The sequence below is a fragment of the Geotrypetes seraphini genome, chromosome 2, assembly GCF_902459505.1.
Source record: "Geotrypetes seraphini chromosome 2, aGeoSer1.1, whole genome shotgun sequence".
NCBI classification, from domain to species: domain Eukaryota; kingdom Metazoa; phylum Chordata; class Amphibia; order Gymnophiona; family Dermophiidae; genus Geotrypetes; species Geotrypetes seraphini.
The window spans coordinates 518,493,006-518,514,388 of record NC_047085.1 but is presented as its reverse complement, the minus strand read 5'-3'; the positions used below and the strand labels follow the sequence as shown (position 1 = coordinate 518,514,388).

General features: G+C 48.4%; 1 protein-coding gene across 1 annotated transcript in view; it reads right to left on the bottom strand.

Annotated features, from left to right (window-relative positions):
• Window positions 1-18,375, bottom strand: part of LOC117355026 (zinc finger protein 98-like) — a 35,946-nt gene extending 17,571 nt beyond the window's left edge. Inside the window, exons 1-3 of the mRNA XM_033932972.1 lie at window positions 18,208-18,375; window positions 17,830-17,956; window positions 16,940-17,053 (exon numbers count right to left, since the gene is read on the bottom strand). Coding sequence (XP_033788863.1) covers window positions 16,940-17,053; window positions 17,830-17,956; window positions 18,208-18,231 — 265 coding nt within the window. The 5' untranslated portion in view covers window positions 18,232-18,375. The remainder of the gene's footprint in view (window positions 1-16,939; window positions 17,054-17,829; window positions 17,957-18,207) is intronic.
• Window positions 18,376-21,383: the final 3,008 nt, after the last annotated feature.

Sequence of the window (21,383 nt, the reverse complement as noted above, 5' to 3'; positions counted from 1 at the left end):
CCAATAAATAGTACAGGAGAAAAGAGCGCTGTGCAAATTCGAAGATGCACGTGTAAAGAACTGAGGAAAAGATACCACCCTTTTCTCGTCAGTCAAATGGCCCGACTGGAAGTCGTCCGAATCAAGCAGGCAGTCAAGAAGAAATTAGGTGAATCGCCTGGTAGCGCCAAAACGGTCCCACCGCCCACATCACCTAAAACGTTCATGAAGCCTTGGGTAGGCGAAATGGCATGTGCCAAAACCGAAAGCGCTGCTCCAAGAGAGGCAGGCAAACCAAGTGCCGATTCGGAGTCCCTAGAGAAAATGTAAATATACTCCCAGGTTGTCTGCAGAAATGTGCAACCCCGAGAAACTAATTCAGCAGAATGGGATCCAGCCTGCCCAATGCCCCCGTCTCGGGCACCATGCAGGAAGTGGAACAACGTCCCTTAGTTCCCGAAGAACTACAAGAACTGTCCTGAGGACCAGTAACACTGAAAAGGGAAACACAAAACATAGAGACTCCAAGAACGAACTGGAAACCGGAGGAGGATGCAAAGATGCAAGCATCTGGAAAAATCCCACTGACCTGACATTATAGTGTCTTCCCCCTCATGAGAAAGCCTGAAGAGTCATTGGAAGAAGTCAAGATCCCCTCAGAATGAAGTGCAGAAGGTCAGGGAATGGCAGGAGGAGACGGTAGGATCTGCAAGAAGATTCTCCTAGGAAAAATCAAGTTTTCCAATGTAAAGAGGAATATCCTGTAACCATGAAAACAGTACCAACTCCATGCCACGGGGGCGAAATACGTATGGCCTATAAAGGGAATACGCACTAGCTGCAAGCAAGAAGCTATACTTACCGCCCTTTGACAACAACAGCAACTTAACAGGTATCAGACAACAGCGTCGTGACCTGCCCATATGACTGCTCCCTGTCCATGAGAAAGCCGAAAGAGCTGACAGCGTGTGTGCAGTTCCATGTGGCCCATTGAGAGGCCAGAGTCCATTGAGGGATTCTCAAATGGAGGCGGGCGAAGGGTGTGACATGGACGGTGGAGGCCATGTGGCCCAGGAGAGTCATCATCTGTCGAGCTGATACCGAGTTCAGCAGGGAGATCCTTCGACTCAGACTTACTAACGCCTCTAGACGCGGAGGGGGGAGGAAGGAACGGAGGCGAACCATGTCCAGCGTGGCCCCGATGAACTGTAGGGACTGCGAGGGGCGTAGTTGGGATTTTGGGAAGTTTATCTTGAACCCCAGACTCTGTAGGTAGGTAATAGTCTGTCGGGTCGCTGAGATAACCCCTTCCCTGGACGGGGCTTTGATCAGCCAGTCGTCCAGGTATGGGAATACCTGAAGGCCCTGGGAGCGTAAGGTAGCTGCGACCACCACGAGGCACTTGGTGAAGACCCGAGATGACGATGCTAGGCCGAAGGGGAGGACTCGGTATTGTAGGTGCCAGTCCCCTACCTGAAAACGCAAGAACTTGCGGTGAGCGGGGTGCACCGGAACATGTGTGTACGCCTCCTTCAGATCGAGGGAGCAGAGCCAGTCGCCCTCGTCGATCAGGGGGTAGAGGGTCGGTAGGGAAAGCATCCAAAATTTTTCCCGTACCAGAAATTTGTTGAGGCGTCTCAAGTCTAGTATTGGGCATAGGTCTCCCGTTTTTTTCGGTACTAGGAAGTAACGGGAGTAGAATCCCTTCCCCCGTTGGCCGGGGGGAACCTCCTCCACTGCCCTCAGGCGAAGTAGGTCTCAAGCTTCGGAGAGGAGTAGGGGTAGCTGCGTCCGGTTGGGAGGGCAATTCCTTGGGGGGTTGTCCGGAGGAATGGCCCGAAAGTTGAGAGAGTATCCTGATGAGATCACGCCAAGGACCCATGCGTCCGATGTGACTTGTTCCCAGCGAGGGTATAAGGCTTTGAGGTGACCCCCGATTGGAAGGAGGCCTGGGACTATGGCGGAGGGGGCCCGCCCCTTCCGCGTATCCCGTCAAAAGGACGGGGATGGTTTGGTAGTCGCAGGCGGTTGGGACTTGGGCATAGCCCGATGGTGGGCTTGCGGATGCCTGGGTGGAGGCCGCGAGAAGGCAGGAGTAGATTTTTGTGGGTAGCGGCGCGGAGGGGCCCTGAACGGCCTGGACGCGGGCGGTTTAGGCTTTTGTCGGACGAGGGAGGCAAACGAGCGTTCGTGTTCGGAGAGGCGTTTTGTAGCCGCCTCGATAGTGTCATCGAACAGTTCTTTTCCCACGCAGGGTAGGTTAGCCAACCAGTCCTGTAAGTTGGGGTCCATGTTGACCAGGCGCAGCCAAGCTAGTCGGCGCATGGCGATAGCAAAGGCTGCCTCTCTGGAGGAGAGTTCGAAGCCATCGTAGGCCGCGTGGAATAGATGGAGGCGTAGGTTGGAGAGGGAGTCTAAAAGCAGGCCAAACGCTCCTTGGCGGGAGGCCGGTAAGTCAGTCTCAAAGGCTCTCAGTAGTCCGATGAGGTGTTTGAGGTAGGATGTGAAGGTGAAAGTGTAGCTTTGCACCCTAGAGGCCATCATCGCATTTTGGTATAGTCTCCTGCCGAACTTGTCTAAGGTTCGGCCTTCTCGGCCTGGGGGGACCGCCGCTGAGACCCGAGAGGGGTGAGCCTTTTTCAAGGAGGATTCTACTAACAGCGACTGGTGGGAGAGCTGTGGTTGTTCAAATCCCGGGTAGGGTACTGTACGGTACTTGGCCTCCATTTTGGAGGGTACGGCTGTGACCATATAGGGGGTCTCCAGGTTCCTGAAGAAAGCCTGTTGGAGTACCGGGTTAGGCGGTAAGCGAAGGGACTCTCTGGGCAGTGATATCCAGCTCCGCTAGGTACTCCTTAGAGTATCTGGAGTCGGACTGGAGGTCTAAGTCCAAAGCGTGGCCCATGTCCTGGACAAAGCGAGTGAAGGATGGGCGGGATGTTCCCGAGGCCCCGTGCGGGGTCGGTGAACGAGACCTCCGTCGGGTGGAGAAGGATGGGGAGGCTTCCCTCGAGTATCGAGGCTCCTGCTCCGATCCACGCTCTGAGACCGTGGAAGCACTGTAAAAGTGTTCCGGGGTCGTGGATCTCCGACGTCTCGAGGAGCCCCTAGGAGACGATGCCGGGGTTCGGGGTACCGATCGATGTCGAATCGGTGACCTCGACCCGGACTCCCTCGGTGAAAGCCTGGAACCTCGGATCGGAGACCCGGTCCGAGGGGGAGTTCGGAGGATGCGCGGGTTGGAGAGTGATAACTCCGTCACCCTCAGCGGACCCGTACGAGGTGTAGGTGAACGGCCTCGTAGAGTGGGGGAACCCCGGGCCTTCTTGGAGGTACGGCGGTTCGAGGTTTCTGTCGTTTTAGCACGACGTTTTGCCCCGCGGCGGTCTGTGGAGGGAGAGCGCCTCGGGTGCCTCGGCGAGGAGTCCAAGGAGGATGGGATGCGGCGAAGCTTGCGCGCTTTTCCCCGAGGTGGCTCGACGCAAGCCTCAGGCTGGTCTGGCACATGCGGGGTCGAGGCCGGTTGCAGATGGGCCATTGCAGCGGACAGCTCCGACGAGATCATCGCTCGGAGTAGGTCCTGGAAAACGGGCACGGACAGCATCAAGGGCATGTCCACTGCCTCGGTGCACTCCACCGGGGGCGACCTCATATCAGAGTATTCCCGTGTGGTGGAGGCACGGCCCGAAGGCTTGGAGGGCTTCGCCGGGGCTGTAAGCATGGGACTTCCGCCATGCGTCGCCGGTGTCCACGAGGCTGGTTTCTTCGCTGGTACGGAACCTGAAGAGGGAAAAGGGGACTTACCCGGAGCCGAGGCTTTCTGTTGTCCCGAGGACTTCGGATTCGAGTCTCGAGGCGATGCCAAGGTATTCGGGGCCGAGGTCAAGGCCGGGGCCGAGGCCGACCTCGAGGCCGAGGTGGAGGGTTGGTCGGCGGCGAAAAGATCTGCCATGCAGGCTTTTCTTCGACGGAGGGCCCGGTTCTGGAAAGTAGCACACTGGGGGCAGGAGTCGGTTGGATGAGCGGCCCCCAGGCAGAGGATGCACCGGCGATGCGGGTCTGTGATGGAAAGAAGCCGCTCGCACCGGGTGCACTTTTTAAAGCCGGTCAAAGGCCAGGACATAGAATCGAAACTGGCCGCGATTCGAGTAGCCACGCGGCCACGGGGACCCGGAATCCTCCGGGTCGGTCAAAACGAAGCAGGAACAAGTTGAAACAAGAAAAAATCGCGGTGCTAGAAGGCAGTTGGGGCAGAGCCTGAAAAAACACGACTTCTAGGCTCAGCGGAAAATTTTGAACTGGAGACCACGAGGGGATGCGCCCCCTAGTGGAGCAGGAACGCACGCATGCGTGGAGCAGCAGAGCAAACTTAAATCTTCAATCAAGTTTGCTTGAAAATGCTTCCGCATCGGGGCTCCGTAGATGACGTCACCCACATGTGAGAATATCATGCCTGCTTGTCCTGGGATAAATGCTTTTTCAATCTTCATATGCTAAGAAAAGTCAGATCCTGCTTCCACCAACAACATTTCGCTGTCCTTGTCCAATCCATCATTCTATCCAGACTCGATTACTGCAACTCCATCTATCTAAGCCTAACAAAGAAAAGTCTTCTCAGACTTCAGCGGATTCAGAACACCGCAGCTAAACTAATCTTCGCAAAAGGCAAATTCGACCACGTCTCCCCGCTTCTGTCTAAGCTTCACTGGCTCCCAGTCTTCCTCAGGGTTCGCTACAAATGCGCCTGTCTTACCTTCAAATCTCTTCACGGCATCCTTCCTCCCCTCTTCCCACTATCTTGGCTCTCGAGTACTCACTCCACCTGATCCACTCAGAAATTCAAACTATCCTTCCCTTCTCTAATTGGCATTTTCCATACAGGAAAACTTGGTACATCCCTCCTCTTCAGGATCACCGAGCTGTGGAACAGCTTTACGGCCCATCTTCGGAGTTCGACCTCACTCCAACATTTCAGAAAACATCTGAAAACCTGGCTTTTCTCTAAAATGTAACTACACCCTCCCTCTCCATTATTCTAACTCCCCTCTTTCCTTCCTGTTCACCAAGCCCTTCTTCCTTCCATTGGAGTTCCTTTCTTTGTTTTTAATTCCTGTAAACCGTGTCGAGCTCCACTTCCGTGGAGATGACGCGGTATATAAACTTAAGGTTTAGTTTAGTTTAATGAAAAAGATCAGAATTCTTAAGCCCATATTCCTCAACTAATTCAGAGAAAGGGAGAAATTTATCGGCCACCCAGATCTGTTTCAAGGTGCGCAAAGAAGACAACCTAACGAAGAAAAGTAGTATAACATTGATTAGGTGGAAAATCAGGAAGGAAAGAAATAGGAGACAAAAGAAAATATTTACACTATGGAAACAGCGTATGGCAGGGTATCTGCATGAGAGTGGGCAGCTCAAAAAGTAATAGACGCAATCTATCCATCGGGAGCCATGGCACAAGCCCATAATGGAATGGAAGATATCAGACTGCTCCAAACGAAGCCACGGTTTATATGCATTCCCGAACCATTCTCCAAAAATCTGTAATTGTGCAGCTTGGTGATAAGAGTGTGAAATGTGGGATCCCCATACCCCCCTCTCGTTTTTACCTGATAGATTTGCCCAATTAACCCTTAGGGGGGTTCTTTTCCCAAATATATCAAAATACTTTCCTGTTTAATCTAAATAAAAAAATATTGGGGGATGGCAATCGGGAGAGCCATGAAAAGGTAAAGAAGTTTTAGCAAAATCACCATCTTCACCGCATGGATACGTCCCAACCAAGATGTACTTAGACCCTTCCACCGGTCCATATCTAAGGAGATGTCCTTCAATTTGTCAGGAAAATTGTATTTATAAGCCTCACCCAAGGATCGCAGAAGATTAACCCCTAGATATCTTATAAAATGAGGAGCCCAAGAAAAAAGGAAAATTGGATTTCACTCAACTCACTTCCTCAAGAGATACATTAACTTTCAATAGTTCCGATTTATGCATATTGATCTTGAAACCAGACACTGCACCGTATCGCCTGAGAATATCCATAAGATTTCCAAGGGACACCGATGGATTGCTTAACATCAGCAAATAACAAGACCCGATGTTCTGCACATCCCGCCAAAATCCCCGTCACTTCCTCTGATGTTCTAATTAAGTGTGCCAAGGGCTTCACTGTTAAAGCGAATAATAGAGGGGACAAGGCACACCCCTGCCGGACCCCCTAAGCAATTCAAAAGGTTCAGTGTAATGACTATTGATCTTCAAAGAGGCCCAAGGTGATTTCTATAAAATCTGAATTCTCTGTAGAAAGGAATCCGAGATCCCAATATGCCTAAGAACTACCATCATAAAAGGCCAGTGCACCCTATCGAAGGCTTTCTTTGCATCAAGGGAGAGCAGAACTGAAGACACCCCTGACTCCCGCGCTACTTCAATAAGATGTAAGGCTCTATTAATGTTATCTGCGGCTCGCCTCCCTAAAATAAAACCTGCTTGATCTAGGTGTACAACCACTAAAATAACCTATTGCAACCTAGACGACAAGATCTTATTATAGATCTTTTAATCATTGACTAGGAGAGAAATGGGTCAATAGGACTCACATAGCTGAGGATCTTTTTCCGGCTTAAGGATAAGTGTTCTACTCTCTCCTGGTTTTCTTCCTATCTCTCTCGTCGTACCTTCAGTGTAGTTACGGTGGATCCTGCACCGCCGCATCTGAGGTGGCACTCTAGGGGGCGCTATGGAATGCATAATGTTTAAGATGTGTTTGTAGAGTATTTTGTGGAGTTTTTTCTACAAAAACGCCTTCTTTTCGTATGGTTCTGGATAACTCTAGTTAGATACAAGCATATGTATGAGTTAAGGCCACGCCCAATAGAAGCGTACAAAAAGTTGGTGAATAAAAATTCTGAGTATGAATGTAGCCAAGGCCAGAAAAACACACTACAGATTAATATTAAGGAAAAGCATAATAATATTATCTTTATGTACTTTGCTATTAAGCCAGAGCATAGAGGAAATCATGTATTAAGAACTCCATCTTGTTGTAATGACACCATTTTGTGGTTTTCTGGGTTTCTGTCTTTCTGTAAGTAGCTTTTTCTTGGCTTTTACTCCATCTTGGTTCTCTCTGCGGTCTTTGTTCAGTTTGAGCCTTGTGGGCTAATTGATAACAGATGTGCTTGAGCTGCTTAGGAGCATATTAGATTACATATACCAAAATGGGATTGTATTAAGTATGAATGCAATATACCGTGTTGTGTGTGAATGGGGCCCCGAATGAATGATGTATGAATGATGTGTGAAGGTATACTAAAAAATAAAAATAGAAAATTGGCTAAACAGTCCTCTCCCTTGAAGGAAAAGTGCAAGCTTAAAATTAAAATAATGGACATCAGTATGAGCTTTTATGCATGAACGAGGAACTATAGGCTCGGGCAGTGCCTTCATGAAGGTATACTAAACATGAGTGGGTTTTGAAAAACATATTTTATATATTTTAAACCTGAAGAAACTCTAAGGAGAAATCCTGAGGCAACATCTGGAAATAGTTAGAATCAGAAACGCTGTACCAGTCTTAGAGAAGCCCACCAGCATAGGAAGGGGTCTGGGGCTTCTGAGTCTGTGTGTAAGTGAAATTTGTAACTGTCAGTTTTCCAAAGCAAGTGTGTTGTGGACTCAGACAAGGGGTTTTGATTTTACCTTTTTGAGAATGACAAAAAGAGTATCGGATATGTTATAATATGTTTATGCATATTCAGAAATTAAGGTAAACAAAAATATGACTTTAAAAACTATATCTTTGGGTTTGAAAAACTTGTAGAGGAATTCCCTTTGTCCAAAGTTAATGACAGCCTCTGTTAGTGGATTGGCTGACAAGTAATGATGTCATGCAGAATAAAAGGTACATATTGGTGAGCAACGAATTATCAGGTTGAGATCTTTGTCAGAAAGGACAGCTTTGAGGAAGGTGTTGTGGCGAATTGCCCAGTCCCAGATTTTCAGAGCCTCTTGACAGAGGGAGGCCGATCCCGTGCCTCCCTGTTTATTGACATAATACATGGCGACTTGGTTGTCCATGCAAATGAGGACTACACGGTCGTGAAGTAGATGCTAAAAAGCATTGAGAGCATTGAAAATCGCTATGAGTTCCAGCAGATTGATGTGGCAATGACGATCCGCACTGGTCCAATAGCCTTGAGTATGGAGACCATCTAGATGAGCCCCCCAAGCGTAAGTTGAAGAATCGGTCATGAGAACCTTCTGATGGGGGGGGGGTGCGTGTGAAAAAGTAAGCCTCTAGATAGATTGGAAGAGAGCATCCACCAGCAAAGAGACTTTATCAGAGCAGGAGTGACCTGGATGTGATGAGTCAGAGGGTCGGAAACCTGCGTCCATTGAGATGCCAGGGTCCACTGAGGAATACTGAGGTGAAGTCTGGCAAAAGGAGTCACATGTACTGTGGAAGCCATGTGACCCAGAAGGACCATCATGTGTCTCGCCGAGATGGACGGGCAAGAGGAGATTGACTGACAAAGATGGAGAAGAATCTCCAGACGTTGTGGAGGAAGGAACGCCCTGAGTTGGACTGTATCCAGAACAGCTCCGATGAAAGGAAGAGTCTGAGAAGGTTGAAAATGGGACTTCGGAAAGTTGATTTCGAATCCCAGACTCTGCAGGAACCAGATAGTCCGCTGAGTCGCTAGGTCTATTCCCTGAGACATAGAATCCTTGATGAGCCAGTCGTCCAGGTAGGGGAACACCTGAAGACCACAGTTTCTGAGCGCTGCGGCCGCCACTACCAGGCACTTGGTGAAGACTCTGGGCGACGAGGCCAGTCCGAATGGGAGCACTCGGTATTGGAGATGAAGATTTCCCACCCGAAATCTGAGATATTGCCGGGAGGCCAGATGGATGGGAATGTGCGTGTAGGCCTCCTTGAGATCCAGAGAGCATAACTAGTCATTCTGCTCGAGGAGGGGATACAGAGATGCCAGGGTTAGCATAGTAGATGATGGCAGATAAAGACCCGAATGGTCCATCCAGTCTGCCCAACCTGATTCAATTTAAATTTTTTTTTTTTTTTTTTTCTTCTTAGCTATTTCTGGGCGAGAATCCAAAGCTTTACCAGGTACTGTGCTTGGGTTCCAACTGCCGAAATATCTGTTAAGACTTACTCCAGCCCATCTACACCCTCCCAGCCATTGAAGCCCTCCCCTGCCCATCCTCCTCCAAACGGCCATACATAGACGCAGACCGTACAAGTCTGCCCAGTAACTGGCCTAGTTCAATCTTTAATATTATTTTCTGATTCTAAATCTTCTGTGTTCATCCCACGCTTCTTTGAACTCAGTCACAGTTTTACTCTCCACCACCTCTCTCGGGAGCGCATTCCAGGCATCCACCACCCTCTCCGTAAAGTAGAATTTCCTAACATTGCCCCTGAATCTACCACCCCTCAACCTCAAATTATGATCTCTGGTTTTACCATTTTCCTTTCTCTGGAAAAGATTTTGTTCTACGTTAATACCCTTTAAGTATTTGAACGTCTGAATCATATCTCCCCTGTCTCTCCTTTCCTCTAGGGTATACATATTCAGGGTTTCCAGTCTCTCCTCATACGTCTTCTGGCGCAAGCCTCCTATCATTTTCTTCGCCCTCCTCTGGACCGCCTCAAGTCTTCTTACGTCTTTCACCAGATACGGTCTCCAAAACTGAACACAATACTCCAAGTGGGGCCTCACCAATGACCTGTACAGGGGCATCAACACCTTCTTCCTTCTACTGACTATGCCTCTCTTTATACAGCCCAGAATCCTTCTGGCAGCAGCCACTGCCTTGTCACACTGTTTTTTCGCCTTTAGATCTTCGGACACTATCACCCCAAGGTCCCTCTCCCCGTCCGTGCATATCAGCTTCTCTCCTCCCAGCATATACGGTTCCTTCCTATTATTAATCCCCAAATGCATTACTCTGCATTTCTTTGCATTGAATTTTAGTTGCCAGGCATTAGACCATTCCTCTAACTTTTGCAGATCCTTTTTCATATTTTCCACTCCCTCTTCGGTGTCTACTCTGTTACAAATCTTGGTATCATCTGCAAAAAGGCACACTTTTCCTTCTAACCCTTCAGCAATGTCACTTACATTCATATTGAACAGGACTGGCCCCAGCACCGAACCCTGAGGGACTCCACTAGTCACCTTTCCTTCCTTCGAGCGACTTCCATTAACCACCACCCTCTGGCGTCTGTCCGACAGCCAGTTTCTGACCCAGTTCACCACTTTGGGTCCTAACTTCAGCCCTTCAAAACTTCATGCAAAACTTTTCTTTGACCAGATATTTGTTGAGCACCCTGAGATCCAAAATAGGACGCAGATCGCCCATCTTCTTTGGAACAAGGAAGTACCGGAATAAAATCCCTTGTTCTGTTGAGCCAAAGGAACTGGCTCGATAGCTCGGAGCTGCAACAATGCCTGAGCTTCCTGAAGAAGAAGGGTGGTTGGGGCAGAGGAGGAAGAATACTCTCTTGGAGGATGTTCTGGAGGAACTTGATGGAATTGAAGAGAATAACCCTCCCTTACGATGGAAAGGACCCAGAGGTCGGTGGTAATAGTCATCCATCGATGGTAAAAATGATGGAGACGACCTCCGATAGGGGGAAAAACAGGGAAGGGCAGAACCACTGACCTTATGCTCTCGAGAAGACAGTCAAAAAGGCTGAGGAGCCTGATGTAGGCTAAAGGTATAAGTCATTTGTTTGAAGCTTAAATGCCCATGTAATTTCTGCTTTGCACAATATCTGAATTATTAACAGCTTAGCCTAGTATTATATGCAATAAGTACACTACGACATGTTATACTGCTCTGTTCTCGGTAGCATAGCAAGGGTGGGTACTTGTCTCTTTCCTTTTCCATGGGTGATTCCTAGCACATAGCCCCAGCCCATAATGTACAGTTTCTGATACAAACTAACTCCTCACCGAATGAACAGGGGTCAAAGCCACCTGGAGGGGCTTTGAAGAGGGGATGAGAGAGAATAAAGCATGGATACATCCCTGTAAGTCCTGACATTAGCCAGGTGAAGTGGGATACATCCCGATAAGTCCTGACATTAGCCAGGTGAAAGGGGATGGGATTAAGACAAAGATCACTTTTCTCTTTACAGAAAAAACTGCCCTCACCCCCTGCAACTGACATCTACCTTATCTATCTCTGCAGATGATAGAAACAGTAGATTAACTATGGAAAGATATTTCACCATTAACTGAAGAGCATGCAAAGATGGAGAAATAAGCTGTTTTATGAGTTCAATTAGTTACTGAAGAAATAAAACTAGAGAAAAAGCAACAGGTCCTGAGGCTGTGGGCTAGCTGTGGTTTTACACCAAGGCCCACCCAGCCAGATACCATAAAGAGATAAACAGACCGCGGTCAGAAGACAGAATTCTCAGAAGAAAGAATTCATAAGAAATATCATCTAATAGAAAGTATCAGGGATGTTTAAAGTTGGGAGGGGGGCTTGTGCTCGGAAATACTAAGTCCCCTTGGACTGGAAAACCGCCAATGTAATCCCACTCCACAAAAAGGGCTGCAGGACAGAGACAGCAAACTACAGACCAGTGAGTCTCACGTCTATAGTGTGTAAACTCATGGAAACACTGATCAAGCAGAATATTGACACAATCCTAGACGAAGAAAAACTACGTGATCCACACCAACACGGGTTCACCCGGGGTAGATCCTGCCAATCTAATCTGATTAGCTTTTTTGACTGGGTTACTAGACAACTGGATGCTGGAGAGTCACTGGACGTAGTGTATTTGGACTTCAGTAAAGCATTTGATAGCGTCCCTCATCGAAGATTACTGAACAAGCTAAAATCGATAGGATTAGGAGACACTCTAACTACATGGGTTGGGGATTGGCTGAGCGGCAGACATCAAAGGGTAGTGGTGAACGGTACCCCATCTGAAGCATCGGACGTGATAAGTGGAGTGCCGCAGGGCTCGGTCCTGGGTCCGATTCTATTCAACTTATTCATAAGAGATATGACGCAAGGACTTAGGGGAAAGGTATCGCTGTTCGCAGACGACGCCAAACTTTGCAACATAGTAGGCAGAAGCTTATTACCTGATAATATGACACACGATCTACTGCTGCTGGAACAATGGTCAACTACTTGGCAGCTTGGCTTCAATGCTAAAAAATGCAAGGTAATGCACCTGGGAAAGAGAAACCCGCGTAGAACTTATGTACTAAATGGTGAAACCTTGGTTAGGACCACAGCGGAACGCGATCTAGGAGTGATCATTAGCGAGGACATGAAGGTTGCCAATCAAGTGGAGAAGGCTTCCTCCAGAGCAAGACAAATGATGGGGTGTATCCGCAGAGGTTTCGTCAGCAGGAGACCTGAAGTTATGATGCCGTTGTACAGAGCCATGGTGAGGCCTCACTTGGAGTACTGCGTTCAGTTTTGGAGACCTCACTACCGAAAGGACGTGCTGAGAGTCGAGTCGGTGCAGCGAACAGCCACCAGGATGGTCTTGGGGCTCAAGGATCTCACGTATGAAGAAAGACTAGAGAAATTGCGGATGTACTCACTTGAGGAAAGAAGGGAACGAGGAGATATGATTGAAACGTATAAATATATCACGGGGCATATCGAGTCAGAAGATGATATCTTCCGGCTCATGGGACCCTCGACCACCAGAGGTCATCCGCTAAAAATCAAGGGAGGGAAGTTTCATGGCGACTTCAGGAAGTATTTCTTCACCGAGAGAGTTGTGGATCATTGGAACAGACTCCCACTCCAGGTGATAAAAGCCAGCAGCGTGACGGATTTTAAGAGAAAATGGGATACTCACGTGGGATCTTTAAGGGAGTAAACTCAGGGGGGGAGGATACTTGGAATGGGCAGACTTGGTGGGCTATAGCCCTTTTCTGCCGCTTTTTTTTTCTATGTTTCTAATATGGTGGGGAAACAGGCATTTCAGGGAAAAGGTAGGCTTTACGGAAAACAGAGTAGACATATAACATGACGTAGGTGAGAATAGCCAATAAATGAATGTAGTTAGGCAGTAATGCATAAGTAAATAACCAATAAGGATGTATCATGTGATGTAAACCAACGTGGTGTTGGCCACTAAGAAATGTATAAAAACCAGGCCTTTAGAAGGGAGAGGGCAGAACAGACATCGGAGGACCTCTAGGCCTAGAGATCATCACCTTCTGTTACGCTATATACTATCTGATCTATTCTTGTAAGCTGTTATTGATTGACTAAATAAATATATACTTATTGAAACCAGTATATAGCGTTCGAGGTCTCATTACCGAGGTAGGCCTGGACAGCGGCCTACATCAAGCCTTAGGCACAGCAGGTGGTTGAGGCTTCTGCTTCTTCTGCGGATGCTGCCTCTTGACAGGCTGACGAGTGACAGGAGCCTTTTTGGGTGGAAAACGCCGTTGGTAAATCAGAGGAGGGCAGGAAGGACGGGAAGGAGCCGGCCTAGGCTTAGGATGGAGAATAGATTGAAAGGATTTCTCATGGTCCGAAAGCTTCTTGGTCGCTGCCTCAATGGACTCATCAAAGAGGTCACAAGGGACATTAGCCAGCCGGTCCTGAAAATTTGGGTCCATGTCGATGGTCCTGAGCCATGCCAGGCGTCGCATAGCCACCGAGCAAGCAGTACCCGAGCTGACAGCTCAAAGGCATCATATGAGGATTGAAGCAATTGCAGCCGAAGTTGGGACAACGAGGCCAGAACCTCCTGGAACGCAAATTGTGCCCGAGGATCCAAGTAGGTCATGAACTTGGGAAGGAGGGACAGAAAAAACTCAAAATATGTAATGAAATGGAAATTATAATTGAGGACTCTGGAGGTCATCATTGAGTTCTGGTAAATTCGAAGCTCAAATCTGTCCATTGTCTTGCCCTCTCTGCCCGGTGGAACAGTGGCATATACTTGAGAGGGGTGAGACCACTTCAATGAAGATTCCACCAGAAGGGATTAATGGGATAGTTGAGCCCCATCAAACCCCTTATGATGAACCGTCCGGTATCTGGAATCCAATTTCCCTGGAACAGCTCCGATGGAATAGGGAGTCTCCAGACAGTGCACAAAAGTTTGATCTAGTAGCTTATGAAGAGGAAGCTTGAGGGATTCAGCAGGAGGTTGAGGAAGATGCATAGTCTTGAGATACTCCTTTGAAAATTTGGACCCAGTGTCCAGTTGAATGTCCAAATCAGCTGCCATATGACGAAGAAAAGAGGAGAAAGACAGCTGGTCAGCCAGAGCCGGGCCTCGAGAGGGACTCGAGGACGTTGAGGCTTCTGGATCCAATGAGGACGGGGATCTCGATGGGGAAAAAGACCCCATCGTGTCCTCGAGATCCAGAAGTGGAGGAAGCGAAGTAGCCGATGGGGAATACTGGAGAAAAGGCTGCCTCTGATGAGGTGAAGCATGCCTGGAGGAGTGCCTCGAAGAATGTCTTGATCGATGATGCGAGCAGTGTCTTGAAGCAGGCCTCGACAAACGAGGCGAGTGCATCTTCGCTGAAGCCCCCAGAGAGTGGATGGGGCTGGAAGCGGTAGATCGAAGCAGAGGTGGTTGGCTGGAAGTACCATGAGGCACTCGCAAAGACTCGAGTCCTTGCATCGAGTGGATAGGTTCCAATAGAGGCACTCGCAAAGACTCTACTCCTTGCATCGAGTGAATCGATTCCAATGGAGGCATGGGCAAAGACTCTGCTCCTTGCAATGCATACATCGATGCCAGACCAGACACTCGCAGAGACTCTGCTCCCTGTAGAGAGTGTGCGTACGGCTGAGGCACAGGAGGCGGCTCGACCTCGACGGAGACTTCCACATGCCTAGGCTGGAGTTGATAGAGAAGCTTCGGCCCCATGGTGGTAAAGAGCTGAATGAATTGCTTCTCAAGTAAGGTCTGGAACAAAGCTGACAAGGATGGATCCGAATCACCAACGGGACCACCTGCACGGGCTTCGTGCTTCCTTGAGGCAGTGTGAGAGTGCTTGGACTTAGAAGCCTTGGGCACTTTGAGCACTTCCAGGGAAATGGGCTGCTGTGCTATCTGACCTGAAGAGACAGAGGAAGGCAACGCAACCGGCGTCTAAGGCTGAGCCAGTACAAACGAAGCAGGTTTGATGAGGCTCGGAGCAGTAGATGTGGAAGACTGGAGAGCCTCGGATGTGGTCGATGGTGAAGCACCCTTCGATGACGGAAACTCCATCGAAGACTCCATGCTGTAAAGCTGCTCCCACAAGAGGCAACGAAGCTTGAAGGCATGGGCTGTAAATGTTGAACAAGGCCAGCATGATTTCAGGATGTGTTGAGGCCCAAGACACCAAATGCAGCGTCGATGAGGGTCCGTCAGTGAAATTGCGCACTGGCAGTTGGAACACTTTTTTAAAACCGGTCGCAGGCCGGGACATAGGCTGAAAAAGCTCCACCGCAAGATTGAAGCCGCGGGGCTGCGGCCACGTGGCCTGCCCAGTCGAACGGATGGAAGAAATTTTTTTTTTTAAAAAAACAAGAAAGCATGACGAAAATCAACGATTCTGAGAAAAAGAACCCAAAACCACGGACTTAAGAAGGCACAAGTGATAAAACTTCACGCAGAGAGTCGAAGACAGACTTCTCGGCTCCGCGGAAAAGTAAGAACTGAGGAGACGCGCCCTACGCTGGGCGGGAAGTCACTCGCGCTTGCGCGGTGCGGGCTACTCGAAACTTCGAGTTTCTTCAAGCAAGACTGCTTGTTAGACGTCCGCATCGGGGATCCATTGGATCACGTCACCCACTTGTGAGAATACCTGCCTGCTTGTCCTGGGATAACTGAAAGGTATTGCGATTAAATAAATGGATTATATTATGTTATTTAAGCACCAAATGAAAACTTAAATGTACAGAGCACTAGGCCTCATGTGGGCAAGTGTGTTCTTATGTGCATTAAGTGCTTGGAGAACTCAGTGGTAGTCTATAAATCAGGGGTGTCCAACCTTTTGGCTTCCCTGGTCCGCATTAGCCAAAAAAAAATGTTTCTGGGGACGCACAAACACAGAAACGCTGCAGCAAGACAGAGGAGGGAGCCAGCAAGATGGTAAATACCTGGGGGCAGCACAGGAAAACATTACATCGCCTTTGACCGGGGCCGCACAAAATACTTCATACGACTGCATGCGGCCCTTGGGCCGCAGCTTGGACACCCCTGCTATAAAGTACACACTCAGTAGCACATAAGTACCGGGAAGGGCCATGGACGGGGCGCACTTACAATCTTAACTTACAGAATAGATAAATAATGTGTTAAAGTGACACATTTAGGTGTTCGCTTTTATGGCTGCCAGCTGGACAACATGCAGAGACCCTGCTGCTACCCACGCTTCTGCACACAGACCCAGTACACAGCAAAGCTCACAACAGTCACAGCCCAGGATCTGGAACCACAAAACACGTCTTCCACCAAAAACCCACCATACTTCAATGATGCACAAACTGACAAAGCTATTTTACCTTTATGTTAGGCTATGTCCATATGGAAAATGATGTAACTTAAACCACCATAGGCTATGTCTTTTCAGAAAATGCTGCAATTTTAAAACACCCTATGTCCACTAAGTCTATATTTCCAAATCTGTATGTTATGACTATACTGTAAAATCTAAAATTTATACCTCTATGTCCACCAAGTTTGTCCTGCTTATACTGTGAATGTACTCTGTTCTGGGCTCCTTTGGGAGGACAGGCTAAATAAATGAATAAATGACTAACACACACAGTTTCCTCCACCTATCCAGAGCTAAGACCGTGTGGCCCCACTGATTAAGCCTTCGTTACAGACCAAATGACTGATCCTCAACTACAAAGGGGTAGAACCCCCCTCAGCAGTCACCCTACAGAAGGTGTTTACCCCAGTCCCTCTTATTACTGCACTCACCCGAGCAGCTACTTTTCACAGTTTCTCTTTCCTCTGATCCTGGCTCATCCCTGATGTACGGCTCTTCTCCTCGTTCAATGTAGGATATAATCTTAGGGGTGAAGGTGGGAGAACCTGTTGTTAGGGTAAGAAAAGCGTGTTAATTTTTTCTTAAATGTAACATAAACCCTCTTTATTTACCTTTAAAATCTAATCCCCACTCTAAATATTGTAATATTATCACCTTCTCTTCAATATATGTAAACATCTTTAAACCTTACACAGCATGCAGGTCTCCTTGTTCATACCTAAAACAGCTGGAATAAGGTGAAATAAACACAGACAGCATGTTCAGACTGATGTGAGCTCAGAGAAGGGGCAGGAAGCTAAAATCATTTCCCCACATCTCTCTCCAGAGAAAACTTTCCAGCAAAGAATCTGCATTTCAGAGATTATCTTTAACTAATACAGTACGAAGTTCTTTTCCATTTTAACGTAGTTAACATAGTAAATGACAGCAGATAAAGACCTGCATGGCCCATCCAGTCTGTCCAACACTCATAATTTCATGATTAAATTAAAATATCTTTTTTTCCTGTTCTCGAGTATGTTACCGGCCTCTTGTGGCACCCACTATTGTTGTTGGTGGACGCTGCCTCTTTGGGTAGGTTTGTCCCTGTGTGTTGCTTGCTGTAGTTTACTTGTGGTAGAATTGTTCTTATTGTTGCCAGATTTATCCATTGACTGCTGGTTACTAGGAACATTTCCTTCAGGATTCATACAGCTGTCTTTTTTCATTTGGAGTAGGTTGGGTGGGTCCCCCCAACCTCCGCAGGCCTGAAGCTTGTGCCTACTCTTTAATCTCCCCCCCCCCCACTACTGCTAATAAATATGTTAAGTTGATTCCTTACCCAGAGAGATCAGGATCTCATAATTCTCCTTCATCACCTCCCTGTAGAGCTCCTTCTGCTCTTCATCTAAATACTCCCACTCCTCCTGGGAGAAAGAGACAGCGATCTCCTCAAATGTCACCTGCATCTGAAACACAAACCAGAAACACACTCAGCATTTTCTGCAACTCTTCCAGGAAGGGCTGATGCTCATTGGGGAGGAGGAACATTTACTGGATGTACATAACCCACAGTGCCAGACTAGTTGTGTTTCAGAAGAGCTGCCAGTGCTGGGGCTCAGTGAGGCAGAGGGAGATGTTTTGGGAGACCTCTCAGGGCAGAGGGAAGGGTTTCTGGGTTTGTCCCAGCCCAAATCTCTCTCCTTTCCACAAGACCCACCTGGGCAGAAGCTCCTGCAGCCATTTCCCAGGATCAGAAATGAAGGTGGTCCAGGGTTTGTCTCTTACACTTTTGCGAGAAAGAACAAAAGGGCAGAAGCTGAGACTTGAAGCCGGAATTACAGGAAGTAGAAAAGGCTCGTTTCCTGTTGGGCACAGGTGGATGACATAACAAAAAGGAGGCGGAGCTTCACTCTGAGCACTCGGTCTACAGAGGGAGGCAGCCTTTTCTTGTTGGTTCCGCCCCTTTCAGTGCTGATTGGTCAGACAGTTGCTGGGGTGGAAGAGGAGTTAAGACGTTCCACCCACGGAGGGAGAGGAGGGGTCTTAGCTTCTTCTGGCCGTCATTGGTCAGAATGTTCTTGGAGGCGGGAAAGAGCCCAGGAAGGCGGGAAGCTCTGCTCTGGTGAATTTCAGGCCTGGTGGCGCTTCACTCTGAGCATTCGGTTTACAGAGGGGAGGCAGTCTTTTCTTCTTAGTCCCGCCCCTTTCAGTACTGATTGGTCAGACAGTTGCTGGGGTGGAAGAGTAGTAATAAAGTTCCGCCCACTAGCACTGAGGGTGGGAGGGGAGAAGGAGGGGCTTTCTTCTGGCCCTCATTGGTCAGAATGTTACTGGAGGAGGGAAAGAGCCAAGGAGAGCGGGATGTTCTGTACATGCTCCGCCCCTTCCCGGAGGAGACTCAGTAGTGCAGGGTCGTCTTGGAAATGTTGTCGGATCCCTCAGTGAGAAGCTCTGCCCTCTCCTTTGTGATGTCATCGGTCTTTGTCCTATTAAAAGCGCTTCCTAAAACCCTCCAATCCTGGGGCTCACTTTCTCCCCTTTTCCTAACACTGCAAGAGAGAAACCCTCAAGCTTCTCCCCTGTACCCAGAGAATGATCCCGATTCCTTTCTAAATCGTGTCTGCCCACATCCCATCTGAGGAACTCTTGTTTATATATTGGCATTTATTAAACACTTTTATGAAGAGATTTATTTATTTCAGGATTTATATACCACTTATAAGCTAAGTGGTTTACATTCAGGTACTCAAGTATTTTTGCTTATCTGCCCTGCTGGGCTCAGACTCTATCTAATATATCTGGGGCATTGGGGGTCCCAAGGTGGAGCGTGGAATTTGAACCCGTAATCTCAGGGAGCTGAGGCTGTAGCTCCAACCACTGCAGCATACGCTCCCAGATAGGGTTTCCAGACATCCAGGAAAACCCAGCATGTCCTCATTTTTGAGAATTGTCTGGGTGCCCAGATGTTTTTTTTTAAATGGGATACCAACAAGGAGGCAGTAAAAATCATGTGGTGCTCAGAGAGACTGTTTGCTGACCAAACTATAAACACCAATGGTGAGAAATCACGTTTATAATTAATATAATTTGATAATGAAGTACCCTCAGTGTGATAAAGCAGCGAAGGGAGCAATACTCCTACGCTTCACATCTGAGACAAGGGCCAACCAGTCCCTATGATGGTGTGGGGGCAGGGACTGGTTGGCCCTTGTCTCAAGATGTGAAGCGTAGGAGTATTGCTCCCTTCGCTGCTTTATCACACTGAGGGTACTCCATTATCAAATTATATTAATTATAAACGTGATTTCTCACCATTGGTGTTTATAGTTTGGTCAGCAAACAGTCTCTCTGAGAACCACATGATTTTTACTGCCTCCTTGTTGGTATCTTGTTAAGTTTCGTTGGCAGGTGTTTTGGAGTTATTTTTTGGGGTTTTTAAATGGGGATATCGGTCCAGGTTGAGCCAGTTCTTCCATCTACCTCCTGCTGCCCTGGCCCGGCTGCTATAATTTAATCTTCAGGCAGCAGCAATATGGTAAGCCTGCTCCCACTGGTCTGCGCCAGAAGCCACGTCTCTGCAATGACTTCCTGTTCCCTCTTAATCGGGACTTGCAGAGGCGGCTTCCAGGGCAAGATGGCGATAGCAGGCTTACCTCTTTGTTGGTGCTGCCGGCTTCCCGAAGATTCAATTGTAGCACATGCTCAAGGCCCAGCACCTGAGGCAGATCTTCGGGCACCAGCACAGGACATGCTGGTGCTGGTGCGGAAGCTACATCAAAGTAAGAAGAGGGTTCGGGTGGGTTGGGGGGATATCAGATCACGGCGGGGGGTGCCCGATGGCGGCAGGGGGGGGGAGTGCCGGATCGCGGGGGGGAGGGTGCCGGTTTGCGGGGGAGCCTTCGGAGGGAGCAATGCCGGTTCTCGGGGGGTGAATCAGCGCTGCTGGCCTCGGGGGTGGAGGGGGTGGAGGGTGGGAACGTATCAAAGCGAGTTTCCATTATTTCCTATGGGGAAACTCGCTTTGATAAACGAGCATTTTGGATTACGAGCATGCTCCTGGAACGGTTTATGCTCGTAATCCAAGGTACCACTGTATATATATTTTACCTAGAAAAGTATTCCACGGGGGGCGCTGCTGAGCCCACGAGGAATGGCAGCTTAATTGTGGAGTTCCTGCATCCGATCGCAGTATCCTGCCTAAGTGCACTTCAACTGAGCCCAAAATCGTTCTAATTTAACACCATCGGGTCAGTACGCTTGTCTCTTCTGAATCGCTAATTTTCTTGCGGGAATGGCGGAAAAGAAGCTGAATAAACGGCACAAACCGGAACCCCTGTCGCCCTCGAAAGCACCGCTGCCAGGAGCCGAAACCGGAAGTAACAAAGAAATACTCGCAGAGCTTCGTGGACACTAAATCGACCACGGATGAGATAAATGAAAAGCTTACAAACCTCTCAGTGGACCTTTCTTTGCTGCAGAACCGAGTTCAAACTCTGGAAGGCAATATGGATGCCACTAATCAACACGTGGCTGATCTGCGTGCTCAGACCCGACGCATTGCTTCTATGGAGGCTGAACTGGAAGACAATAATAACAGATCTCGTCGCTGCAATATTCATCTTTTGGGGCTTAAGGAAGGATCACATGACCGTGACCTGGTCAAACACCTGGAAGAACTGATTCCTAAACTACTGGATCTCTCCTTTCACCATGATTTTGAGATCGAGAGAGCCCACAGAGTACCATCCTCTAAGAATCCAAATGATCGTTACCCAAGGCCTGTGGTTCTCAAGCTGTTAAGATATCAACATGTGCTGGATGTTATGCAGCGTGCCAAAATCAGGGCTCCTGTGAAGCACGAGGAAGCCACCATCTTGTTCCTGCCCGATCTGA